Raw genomic sequence first — 13,436 nt, 5'->3', positions numbered from 1 at the left:
GTTGGAGTTACATGCATGTTGTATCTTCCACTACATCTCTTGCATGGAAACTGAGAGAAAACTACTTGATTTTCTAAGCATTTGCAACTTTATCTTTTCATCTGTTTTCCTAAATCTGTATCCCAAGCTTCTTTTAAACCTAGAAGGGAGTCATCCACTTCAAATATTAAGAATACTTCACATATTTTTGAGATTGCTCCTTTGGATTAGAAAAGGTACTTAATTATTCCTCCAAAAATAGTTCAACGAGATGCTGTTTCTTTGTATTCTTCGTGTACAAAAAAGGTTTGAGTTAGAACCATGTTAGCCAAGATAGACAGGATTCTATATGTAATTCAATCTCTTCTTACCTAATATATATGAAACCTAGAGAAGATCAGGGAGCTGAGCAACTGCCACAAGATCCAACCACATTAGCCTGTCTTGCTCCATCTCTGTTGCTTTGTCAGATTATCATCAACCAAAGAACAGATTGTGCACCAGCAGCAGTGATCCAAATTCACAAGCCGTGCAGCATTGGGTCTTTAGATCAGAGGTCCCCAATCTTTTGAGCAGCAGGGACCAGTTCCGTGGAGAGGATTTTCTGCAGACCGGAGGGGGGGGGCATGGTTTCATGTACTGCTTGCATCCCAAGGATGGGGCTTTGCGTGGACCGGTTTCTGGCATGCTGCAGACTCCTGCTTTAGGTAATATTCCCCCTTATCGCCTATATTTGGGGTGGGGAGACTACTCCCACTGTTCTACCCTTGGTATGGCACTGTTTCTGTTCTGTTTAAATAAAGGCAAAATGAAAAAAACATACAGTTGTGGAGTTTAAGCACAACTTTTAATGTGGAGCTTTCAAGTATCAGTAACCTAATTGGGGGCTACAGTAGCCAAGTTAATGCTACATATGGGAAAACCAATACACCAATTTTGGTTTTAAATGAGACAATGACATTTCTGGAATCAGGAAGTTTTCTGTTACTCTGGCCCCCATTTGCGTATATACTCTAATTTAATTTTTAATACAATAATGGATACATATCAAAGTTCTAGTATACAGATCTGTGAAGAGATTTTTCACTTTCTTACATCCCTATTTGCTGTCATATTTAATATCACAGCCAGGAAAAAAAAATACCTGTTTTCCTGGACACTTCTTCTTCATCACCTACTTCATCCTCTGTGACTTCAGACCCAGTTGTGTATTCATCATCTTCTGAAAGCAGCAATTGTTGTTTCTATTATAACCAGGGGAGAGGGAGGAAATTAATAGCAATAACAATAGCACTTAGACTTATATACTGCTTCACAGCACTTTACAGCCCTCTCTAAGCAGTTTACAGAGTCAGCATATTGCCCCCAACAATTTTGGTCCTCATTTTACCAACCTCAGAAGGATGGAAGGCTGAGTCAACCTTAGGCCAATGAAAATTGACCTGCAGAACTGCAGGCAGCCATCAGTCAGCAGAAGTAGCCTGCAGTACTGCATTCTAATTACTGTGCCACTATGGCTCAGTTGGATACCACTCATCTCCAAACAACAATAGATTGTTAGGTAACAGGATTTACACAACAAACTAGAAACAGAAACTGATTAGTTTAAAAATGGAATTTTCTTCATTGGTATATGTCTTTGAAAACTATTCCCTATATGACCCTTAAGGAATTTTTGACGTGCATTATTCACAGAGTTCTAGATTTTACTTTCTACCATATCTGGATTTTAAAAATTCTAATTTTCCCATCTTGATTATGATGGAATGGAAATAGTGCAGAAAATGTATGCTATATTCTCTATTCCCCTAACTACCATAAACAGTCCAGCAGTCTCATTCCATACTAGTTGAGATTCGCAAAGTAGCATTTAAAAAAACGATTCTTTGCAGTGCATTAAATAAATCACTAAATAGGGCAGGAATGGCAGGTTTTCTTGTTAATAGTACTTTCTTATTTGAATTAAAAATAAATTTCTTTTCCCATCACCAATCCCAGACACATTTTCAACTTATATAACTTTTAGGATTAGTAGGTCAAATGAAAGAGCTTCATGACATTCTTATATTGGTACTAAAACATACATACATACATACATACATACATACATATATATATATATATATATGTATGTTTTAGTACCAATATAAGAATGTCATATGTGTGTGTGTGTATATATATATATATATATATATATATATATATGGAGACACAACAAAGAACCTTAGAACATTACCATTTCTAAAACAAGGAATAGTTGGGATATTCTAACAAAACCCAAATGGGGACACTGCAAAAACTCCAAGGAACAGCCAATTGAAATGATGGTTAGTATCTAATAATTTGAGTTTAGTGCTCTCAGGAAGCTGCATGGCACTGGAACTTGGATGAGAATAATCAGGCATTCAAACAAAAACATTGCCCTTTTATTCTATGCATGTCACATAATGCCAGGAAACTATTGTGAGGATTGTCTGCTGCACTATTGTTGCAGTTTGTCAATTTAGATGAAACAGAGAAGGTAACCCTCTCTTGCCTGGGAGTCCTGACAACAAGACTGGTAGCACTGTAAAATGAATGGAAGTGCTCATGATTCATTCTCATAGGACTTGTGTTTCTTATTCTTTTAGATCCTGCCTAGCAAAACATTTATTTACTTATGCAGTCACCTATTTTAGAACAGCCCTCATATCAACAAGAAAAAGCCTCTATCTTCTTGCATTACAAATCTCAACCAGGTGTAGCGACTCAGAGTTGTAGCAATCGGCAACATGTTTAGAAATTCTATTATGTTTCAAAATAGTCCAAATATAATGGATTAAGTGGGGCACCATTTTTTTTTCACAAAAGGAGCTAATATTGAGTTGCAAAATCATGATTTGCACCACAAAATGCTCAGGTCAGGATTGAGAAAGATACCTTAGTAAAATTCAATGAAATTATAATGTATAAAATGTAAAATTGCCACCTTGAGCTCCTGAATGAAAGGCAGGATATAAACTTAATAAATAAATACAAACACAAAAGAAAAAACAAAGAAAGAGAAAAAGAAGAACAAGACCAGTAAAGTGTAAACATTCAAATATAAGCCACTGTAGCAATTGAAATTGCAGAAACCACCTTCTAGAGCACTTGGGATGGTGGGAAGGAGATGCTTTAAAGCTGAAGTAGCAACTTTCAAATAATATTCTAATTCTAACCTTTCCAGCCAGAAACTTGCAGTTTTCCACAAATTATCTACCATATTTCTATTCTAATATTTGCTGAAGACAGTGGTTTAAATTAAGTTTCAAGGGGGCTTCCTTGAAAGCAGGAGTAATTAAAAATGCAGAATATTGAAAATGAAGGAATTTTATATAATGGAATGTAAATAACTAAGATAAACATACCAGCTGAAGAGTCCAGTTTTTCAGAGAAAGGAACTAAAGAAAGAAAAAAAGAAAACCAGGAGAGATGTGAGAGTTGGAGAATGTGGCAAGTCTACTGTTAGCATTTTTAAAGGGACCTAATGCATGCACAAAGGGCAATTCTCCAATGGTAATGGTACAGACATTCCCCCTCCAAGGAATGGTATACATCAGCAGTTTGGGAAATGCTAAGCTATAACAACTTAACTTGAAATCATAATATGCTGCATTACATTATTATTTGAAAGTTCATATTGAGCTGGGTATTGTTCTTTAGTACAAAATCATCTCAAGATATAACGAACACAAGGAAGTAATATTCTTCAAAATTCAAACTAACATTTTTCTTACTTTATCAACCAAATAATACCACAATCGTATCTGCAACGTGATAATACAGAGTCACTATGCATACAATGATCAAAGTATTTTTCAGCCTTCTGCAAATTTGATGTTTCATGAATGTGCTTAGTGTCCTTGTACTTCACTCATCTTTTCATAGTCTACTTCAATGAATTATTTTCATTTTCAAGCAAGCCTTCATTACATCTAACATAGTATAGCTTCTGTGAAGCCAACTAATAAAAGCAGAAGACAGAGTGTGGGAAGAAAACAGAGGGCAGTCATTCATATATAACCAGTTTGGTATTGCACAATAACCAATTTCTTCAGCCCAAACACTTGGGTCACAGCAGCTTTCCCTCCTTGGAAAGAACTTGGCTAACCTGAGATGAAAAGCATCTATGCATCAAGCTTGCATCCAATTTACTGGTTTGGCAGAAATAATTTTCCACACATATTGTATTTACACATTCCCCTAAAAACACTAAGGTCATGTGCTTCTCTTGAAGGACAAGTGAGGATATCTGCAATTGTCCAAATTGTACTACATTCTTGATTATTGCTCAAGCTTGATGGGAGATAGAATCCAACAACATTTGGAAAGCCACAATTTCCATACACTATCTTTAAAAAAGTGCCTCCCTGAACTTATTTTACTCAGTTGAAATAAGCAGAGTGATATAATTAAATGGAAATTTAAATATAGGGGGGGGGGAACCAAAATTACTCACAGTATTTATTTCTCCTGCTTTGGGCCCCCATGATGAATTTGGCTCCAATAAAATATCACATTCAAAACCCTTCTCATCATTCAGCCCTATTCCAGAATTGCTTTAAAGAAAGAAACAGCTATGTTATTCTAGTCAGAATTTTGCAGGCAGCTGAGTGCCCAAAACAGAACACATTTTTAAAATATGAAATCAGCAAACAAACATGATGCCTTATTATACACAATAATGTTGTGGATTCTAGAGATTACTTAACTGATGGCATACATCTAGCAATTATTTTACACAAATAAATAGTAACATATACCTATTTTCTTACCTGTTCTGGTCTTTTGAAAAGGGCAGAACAATAATATTTCGGTGATGAATCAGATCATTTAGTACTTTTGCTGTCTGGTAGGGCACATTATCCCCACCTTCACCTCCAGGAGGCAAGCCAATCACATGATCTCTTACTTTACATCCCTTTTATTAAAAAAGAACAGAGAGTGAAATCCAAAGAAACGAATTACATAATACATAATTACAAGGGACAAAATCACACAATCTTTACAAACAAAAGTGATTTTGGCACAGTGGTTACAACACTTGTTATAACATGTGTTATTTTGGACAGCCAGTATAATGTAGTGGTTAATGTGTTGGACTACAAATGAGGAAAATGAACTCAGCCTCTGTCCGTGTGTGTGCGCATGCGTGTGTGGGCATGTGTGTGGGCGTGCACATACAGTGAGGATGAGGGGCAAAGGGGGCAGAATGCTGAAAATAGCAGTGCAGCATCATAATGCAACCCTGCCCCTTTTTGTATATGTGCTCTTACACTGCATTCATCTATCAACTGATGCAGAACTGATGACATGATACTGCCTTTATTGTTTTGACAAAAGCAGCCAGAATCTGTGGAGATCCATGTTCCAGGTTCTAATCCCCCCCTCTGCCACTTAGTGAGTGCCTCTCAGCTCCCCTCAACAAAGGTTTGTTGTTGTGGGAAAATAGGCCCTGTACTGTACTTAGGTATCTGTGCATTTTGTCTGTTTGTCTGTCTGTCTATCTGTCTGTGCTATTTATTTATTTATTTGTTTATTTCATTTGCTGCCCATCTGTTCTTGAACTCTGGGCAGCTTTCAGCACAAAAACTTTAAAATCATCAGAGACAAATACTCCTAACCCAGTAAAAAGAAACTACCATCAAAGTAAAACCATAGTTACAAGATGGGGAAGGAGGGAGCCAGAGTTGGGAAGGAGGAGATGAGGAGGAGGTGGGATTGGCTCTTATTTAATCACCTCCATTAGGACACTCTCCTGTTGGGTTCATTGGTCTGTGCATATTGAATAAAAGTAAATATTAACACTAGTGATTTAAATGCCATTCAGTGAATCATACCTCATTACAAGTCATAGTGAAACACTAAAAAGTAGAGTAAAATAAATACATAAACCAAATTTGCATGTTGTTTGGATGGCATTTATTTAAATAAATCTACAGTAGCTCATTAAAAGGGCAACAAAGTCTTGGGGCTGGAATGAGATTAAGGGTATAAATTATGTGGCAGGAGCAGGATGATCTCAAAAGATTTCCTCCAAATACATACTTTTGGAATAGGAGCAGGATCAAACCTAAGAGCTTTTTGGTTACAGCAGGGATACATTCCGGTACCAGTGGAACCAAGAGAACTTGCTACACCAGGATAGAGAACTGGTTGAGGATGATATTGGCAATGTGAAAACTCAGTGCACAGGAAAGTCTGCAAGAGACACCCAATAGCAACAAACATATAATATCACAATTACCATTCTTGAAGTCTTTTTTTTTTTTTTTTTTTTGCTTAAAAAAGAAGAAAAGGCTGCAAATCAGACTGGACTGTCTGATGCATTGTGCTTAAATATATATTTCTTCAAAAATGCTACTGTATAAATTTTAAGACAACTAAAAATCTCTTGAGGGGGCTAAAAAATACTCACTTGATTACATCTTGAACAGGTCAACCAATTAATAGTTCCCCAAAGACGCCAGTATACATCTCGCCATGATTTTAATTCTTCAAAAAGACTCAGGAGATACTCATGGAGATCCCAAGTTTTATCTCTATACAAAAAAATGAGCAGCCGTTTTAGAGAATTAGCTTTTAATTCTGACTGGTTACTGTTGCACAGGTTGGAAAAAACATAGTTCTTTTTTCTTTCATCTTTTCTTTGAGTGATTCTTATTGTGCTAATTTAATGACTGGCAACGTTTCATACATCTCACCTGTATCCTGCTAACATCATCATTTTGTGTTGATTACTATAGTGTAGGGAGAAAAATATAAACTCTGGATGGAGATTAAATTCTAACAATATCATTGGCATATCCATATTTATTTGACAACAATATAGAAGTGGTTTACCACTGCTTCCTTCCAAGGAACTGTTTTGACTTCCCAATCTAGAATAAAGCCTTGGCATTTCCTCATTGTCTCCCATCCAAATAGTAACCCAAGTGTGACCCTGCCTACCTTTTGTTTTCAGTCAAAGTAAATTATATATTTGAGCCAGTAACAGGGATTACATTGACCTGCTAAATTATTTTGTTAACTAATCTACATTTCAAAAGTCATTGTTCCCTAGTCATTGTTCCCTAGACAGCACCTGGTTAAAACTGTCAGCTGGAATAATAGACGGAGTGTAGTTTATAAACTAAAACTTTCCTATAGCTTACGTTAAAAGAGGTCAAGAGAAAAACACTAAAAATGTTGCTGCAAAATGACTTTTTGAAGCACCTTATGTGAATATAGAGTATATTTCCATACTGATCCACATTAATCTTTCCAGGAATACATGGAATTTTTCTTTCAGTATCCTTAATAAGAAGTTTCTTACATAAGTAACACCTGCACAAAAACAAAAATATGAGAATGACATTACAAAACTGCGGTGAGCTATGGAACACATTGCAAGGTAGTGCAAATCAGTGGAGAGCACTGTACCTGTAAAGGGTTGCAGCGTTTCCCTTAGAATCTGCATTCTGATACTTTGGATCAAACAGTCTTTCTATCTTCTTACAGAAAAGTTTGCTATTAGTTACAAAAAAAAAGACTCATAAAAATGAGTTACCAAGTATTTCATTCATATACTAAATGTTACATTACAAACAGAGAAGAAAAGTGCTTATAATATTGCAGCCATTTAAAAAAAAAAGTCTGCATAGTGATTCTGGTTCCTTGCATGGTGTTTTGCTCTTTCCTGTATTCAGTTCTTAATTCCTGATAGTGAGAATAATCTGAACTCAGTTACATAAGTCATACTGTTCTGATGGAGCAAGGAATTTGCCCAGATGGTTCTGAATATTAGCTGAGCACTAAAGAGTGACTCTGCCATATTCAAAGGTTTGAAATTACCCTCACAACAAAATTCACAAGCTTACAGTGAAAGTCCATTCAATAGTTAATACAATTTGGTAAGGAGATTGCTATTCACAAACTCAATAGATTCCTAACCATTTGAACTCGGTATAATTTTTGTTAGTTTGCGTATGATAGGAAGAAGGCCGTTGTGAAAGTGAAAAACAAAAACCCTAAAGCACTATCAGTTTGCTTAATAGACAAAGACATCTGTTAAATGTTGCCCAAGCCATCCTACTCTGGGTAATTGGTTGCAATGTCAAACTGCTCTTACTCATAGAACGTTTTTTCAATCATAGACCAAAATCTGTTTTCCTGAAATTTATGTTCAGTTTCCTACACAGTTCTGACTTATTTTATGTGACATCTTTTCAAATATTTGCAGATATTTAACATCCTCCTCAGTCACTTTTTTCAAGCTAAAACCTCTTTCCAAGGCTTAGTTTCTTTGATAGTTTTTATTGACTTAGAAAAAGTCTCATACAATTCCAACTTTCAGGATACTATGAAAGTGTGATGCCCAGAACTAATCACAATAAAGGTGTGGGTGTTGGGAGGGCTCGGGATGAAATCTGACCAAAGAAGAATAGAGTAATGCTACATTAATAGTTCCTTGGGCGTGGTCCATTGGGTGAGTGTGCTATGTCCAAGGCCAGGATTTATTTATTTATTAATTGATCTAATTTTTATGATTTGTTCAAGCTCAAACTTTGTTCTGGGAGCTCAATCGTAATTAACTAAATATTGCTCTCAATTGTGCATTTAATATTTCTTTCAAACTAATGATAATATGAATACAAAAGGAAAGGAGACAACGGTCAGGTTTTGTTTTGCTCAGAAAGTACCTCTTAAATTTATCTCTCTTGTCCTTCACCTCTTCTACTTCATTATGTGTGAAAAGATCAGTTATGCGGGTTAGTAGGTTAGCATTAATGCAGTTCATATTGCATGGCGTAGCTACAATTGTACTCATATTCTTGTGGCAATAATTAATACATTTTTCTACCTAAAAAACATAAACATAACTCACTTACTACTGAATAGTCATATAAATATTTCTTACAGCATTTTCATATTCCAAGAAAAGCATTAGAACGATCCAATGACCAGAAAAAATGAATCACTCGGACACTTTTACATATAGAGATTCAAATACTTACTGTTACCTATTAAGGTTGGAGTAGAGTTGGGGAAGAACCTGCTGGATTGATCAGGCTGAGGCTAGGACTGGGTGGAGCGATTCCTATCCCAGCAATCCCAGTAAGTTTGGTCATTCTTAACACTGAAGAAGATTTTGTACTGCACTAATTAATCTTTGAAGATAACTTGCATACAACTGGACATCATATAGCCTTATTTTTACAGTATTTCAACAGATATGAAGCTATTATTTTGGATGATAACATGTCCCACCTCCAAATCTAAACTAGTTTTTAAGCACCTTATTCAAACTAATCAATAACTTTAATTATACATTTGTAAGTAAAGCATAATAATATTGCAAGATAGGGACATGCATATAAAGAATGAATATATTGTTTATCTTTGCTTACCAAATATTTAGAAAATACAGTCTACATTTTCTAAGAGCTTAGAAATTAAGGCAAATCATGATGTTTTTAAAGGTTCTACAAACTTCTACACTTCCTGCTTTAGGAAATATCAGAGAAACTTATCAAGAAAGATTTTATGTTAATTAAGCTTCCTGCTTAAGTCAGCTGGATTTATTGTATACCATGTAGCTGGTGTTGATTCTTAGCAACCACATAGTTTTTCTCCATAAAAACCAACATGAGGCATTTTTAATACCAAATATTATTTGATCTGGAATAAAAGAATTTAAGGTTTTTTTTAAAAAAAAGATATGAAGAAAGAAGATAATTATAAGCAATTTATAATTATTAGCAAAGAGAACCAGTATCTACTGTATCTCTGTATAATCTCTGAAATGAATATAACATCCAAATACCACAGAGATAAAACACTTGCAAAACCATTGCATTTTATTTATTTATTTAAAAGATGGAATAAAAAATATAGTGGGATGTCAGACCATACAGATCAGCTCTGTGGGCGGTATGTTCTCATTCTAGATGAATTTAGAACAACCAAAGATACAGAATGCTTATTGCTAGAGTATACTCACTAAAGAGTCCATCTTCAGAAATTCAGAGGAAATAAGTATTGAAATGACATTGCTTGGTTCTAAAAAGAAAGAAGATAACAAATTGAAAAGTTATTAGATTTACAAATATTGCAAGTAGATTAAAATGAAACTAGTTAAAAATGAAAGGAAACATTGTAAAAGATGTCTCGCTTCAGAAAATCTGTGTTCTATAAAAATGGAATAAGAGAAAGTTTGGAGATTTGTTTTGGGCCCTTTTATCAACTACTTGGCCTTGGATTATTTAGACTTTTCAGTTCTACTTACATTTATATCTAAATAATTACATTGCTTAATAATTTAATGCTAAATAATTATTTGCTTCTTACTAATTTTTATCCTAACATGCTGCCAGAAATAATAGTGTAGGGTTTTACAATTCACATTATTATGACAAACCAAGCCCCATAATGCTAAGAAACTAAAGAAAGAAAGTAACTATCTCGAAGCAAGATTTAGAGTTTAAATCCTGACATTTTAAATGTATTATACAAACACATTCACGTTGTGGAATTTTGAGTTTCAAGCTATTGATCTCTCTTTGTTTGAAGACAAAATTGTCTGTTTTCAGAGAGGAATTGGCTTTCAATATTGAAAGCTGAGTTGAAGAAAAGACTAATTTCAAACTTCGATATATCTAACTTCAGTCCCTTATAAATTAGACCGTATGAAAGCACACTCAGTTTTTAAAAATGTTTGCATTTTAGATCAGATAATAAAGCTGGATCAAAATCACATTTGAAAACAAAGCAATATTATGGAAAGCCCGATTTTCCCACAAATACCCGTAATTTTCACACTAGCATTGCTAACTTAGCCTATTAGTTTCCACCCTAGAAATAAATCCTTCGTGATCTAAAAATAGATGTGCTTCCCTCTTTATATGGTAAGGAAACGAAAGGAAAGATCTGGTTTTAAACTGCATATGGACAACCTTTATGTAGCTGGAACTCTTACAAATGATTATGGTGGTGACAAAGCCTCTGAGAGCCATGGGAGATAATCTAAAGGAGAAGAACTAAAAATGTTTGTTTGCTCTGTTTAAGGAATGAAGGTGGGAACTGTTTGTTTGTTTTTGACAAAATGGTTGTTAAGCTTGGAATATAAAGCATGCATTTTAACCTTTTTTTTAAGGTTAGAATGCTGCTCCCCAAAATTTGCAGTGCAATGTTACAAGGAAACCAAGTAAAAATGGGGCCTGTGGACGGCATGTTTCCTTCTATTGTTTCAATTAAATAAATATGCCTCATTTATTATGCTATATAAACTTTAACAAGTGCTATACAGAACATAAGTGAGAACTAACAACTACTTGAACAGCATTTTTTAAAAAAAGAAAAAATGCTAAAGTGCTAAAAATTATTTGATTAAGTCAGAATCATATAGAATGAATTCATACCATGAATTTCAGTGAGGGGAAAACTGAGTGTACACTTAAATCTTCTACTGATTGCTCCTGGAATTAATCTTGATAGATAGTATCAAGAGCATTCTACCCAATCAAGGAACCACCAAAACCATTTCTACCAGCACTGATAGGGCAAACCACTACCAGTAGTATATAAAAAGAGACTAAACCCCACCCTCTAACTAGCACTGATGATGGTACCTAGTTTGGTAATGAAATGTCTGCAAGGAAACAATCAAGCTCAGAGAGCACCAAGGACCCTTTGTTACCCTTCCCTAGCACTATTTATCTATTTACATAAATACACACACGCATAAGCACAACAAGCAGACATATAGAGATGTGTATATTATATATACATAAACTTTCTCTCTCTCCTCCTAAAATAGGGGAGATATTTTTCATCATTGAGGCTATTATTATCAGTTTTTCACATGCTGTCTTTAAAAAAGGTTATAAGTAATAACCTTTAGAAATCAGACTTTAAAATAGGGTACTTACAAAGCTCTGTATTGATTTTTAGGAACTTTGATATATTTCATTCCTAAACATTTGCATCAAATCCATGCACTAATTTAGTTTAGATTGGAGTAAACCAGAACACATCAAATTATTACCAAATTTCTGGATCAGATACCAAATTTGGTTGGAATGGTTTTGGTATACAGAGTCCCAAATAACAGGGCATAATTATTTCTCAAAAGGAAAAGATGAACTTATGCATGAGAATGAAGGAGGTTAAATGGGAATCCCTAGCTTCTTAACTACTATTAACATATTAAGCTGTGTAGTACTTGTACTATGATCATTTTGTAAGACATGAATCCCATTAAACTTTATATCTTATTTCAGCTTTCCCTGTTTGTATAGATTAGACTTTCATCATAAAAAGCAGAACAGGAAAGGAAAACGACCTTTCAAAGCCATTTTTGCAATCTTTTCATCTGATGTAAGAGTCAGGTTTTCAAAAAAAATTGTGGCAAAAATGAATATATTTTCTTTTACCTAAGGTGGGTATTTCATCAACCTCATATTCCTTAGTGTTCCTTTTAACATATCTTATCAACCAGTTAAAGATGTGAACGTCACAGTGAACTGAAATGTCCACTTCTTCCCAGCGTTGGGCATCCATTGATAGATATTCAGCAAAGTACTTCATTTCAGAAATCAATAGATCACGTGGACAAACAAAATCTTCCTTCAGATTTTTTGCTTCATCACACACATGGATCACCATATTTGGCCTTTATTTAAGAGGGAAAAATCATAGGGAGGAATATTATTTTCATTATCTGGAATATTTGAATAATTTGTGAAAATTATTGTTCATGTTTAAATTTAGGTACAATTTTACTGTTACGGAAATATATGTTCTTATGTACACATTAATAGTTTAAATAATGCTTTCATGAGACAGTAACATAGATTTTCAAGTTGTAATGACTTTTTAATGCATGAAAAAAGTTAAGGAACATTGAAGTAGGAAAAGGATAATTGAATACTAGAATATATTTGGCTTAGTGGACCATGGGCTGGGTGAACATGCATTCAAAGCACACTGTATCTATGTCTGATAAGAAGCAATAAAAGCTTGCCTTCTGAATTCCCCATAATTATGGAGATGGGTAAAATACATCATTATTAGGAAACAGACCAATATAGCTTCATTCCATTTCTCCAGAGTAAAATTAAGCAAAGTGAAACATTTATGAACATGCTTAATTTGTTTATATTCTGTGTGTCTCAAGATACAGTAGCAGATAGTACATGCAAACCTGTTATTTGCATATAAATCTTTTGCCCAAACAGAAATATCTAAATTCAATTCCATTCATTACTAATAGTTCACTGAACTGTTCTTAAGAACTATCGAAGATCCTGTTATGAGCAAAACTTAAATAGCATTTGGAAAAGTCAGGCAGGAAGGACATGCTTGAATCCCATTGGCTTCAAGAAATGCCAGTTGTCAAAGCCAAGAAGATGGGTTTTTTTTTCTGTCATAACCTGCTTTATGTTACATTTTCCCTC

General features: G+C 34.5%; 1 protein-coding gene across 12 annotated transcripts in view; it reads right to left on the bottom strand.

Annotated features, from left to right (window-relative positions):
• Positions 1-13,436, bottom strand: part of KIAA1841 (KIAA1841 ortholog) — a 36,909-nt gene that overhangs the window by 7,336 nt on the left and 16,137 nt on the right. For all 12 annotated transcript variants that reach the window (XM_039347556.1, XM_039347559.1, XM_039347554.1 and 9 more), the window contains 11 exons: positions 12,414-12,652; positions 9,983-10,041; positions 8,682-8,842; positions 7,423-7,509; positions 7,216-7,326; positions 6,419-6,542; positions 6,049-6,201; positions 4,776-4,921; positions 4,460-4,559; positions 3,369-3,401; positions 1,124-1,223 (listed from right to left, as the gene is read on the bottom strand). In XM_039347556.1, coding sequence (XP_039203490.1) covers positions 1,124-1,223; positions 3,369-3,401; positions 4,460-4,559; positions 4,776-4,921; positions 6,049-6,201; positions 6,419-6,542; positions 7,216-7,326; positions 7,423-7,509; positions 8,682-8,842; positions 9,983-10,041; positions 12,414-12,652 — 1,313 coding nt within the window. The remainder of the gene's footprint in view (positions 1-1,123; positions 1,224-3,368; positions 3,402-4,459; positions 4,560-4,775; positions 4,922-6,048; positions 6,202-6,418; positions 6,543-7,215; positions 7,327-7,422; positions 7,510-8,681; positions 8,843-9,982; positions 10,042-12,413; positions 12,653-13,436) is intronic.

Source organism: Crotalus tigris, unplaced genomic scaffold (assembly GCF_016545835.1).
Source record: "Crotalus tigris isolate CLP2741 ecotype Arizona unplaced genomic scaffold, ASM1654583v1 scf7180000018085.976183, whole genome shotgun sequence".
In the NCBI taxonomy this organism is placed as follows: Eukaryota; Metazoa; Chordata; class Lepidosauria; order Squamata; family Viperidae; genus Crotalus; species Crotalus tigris.
This window is presented reverse-complemented; position numbering and strand designations above follow the sequence as displayed.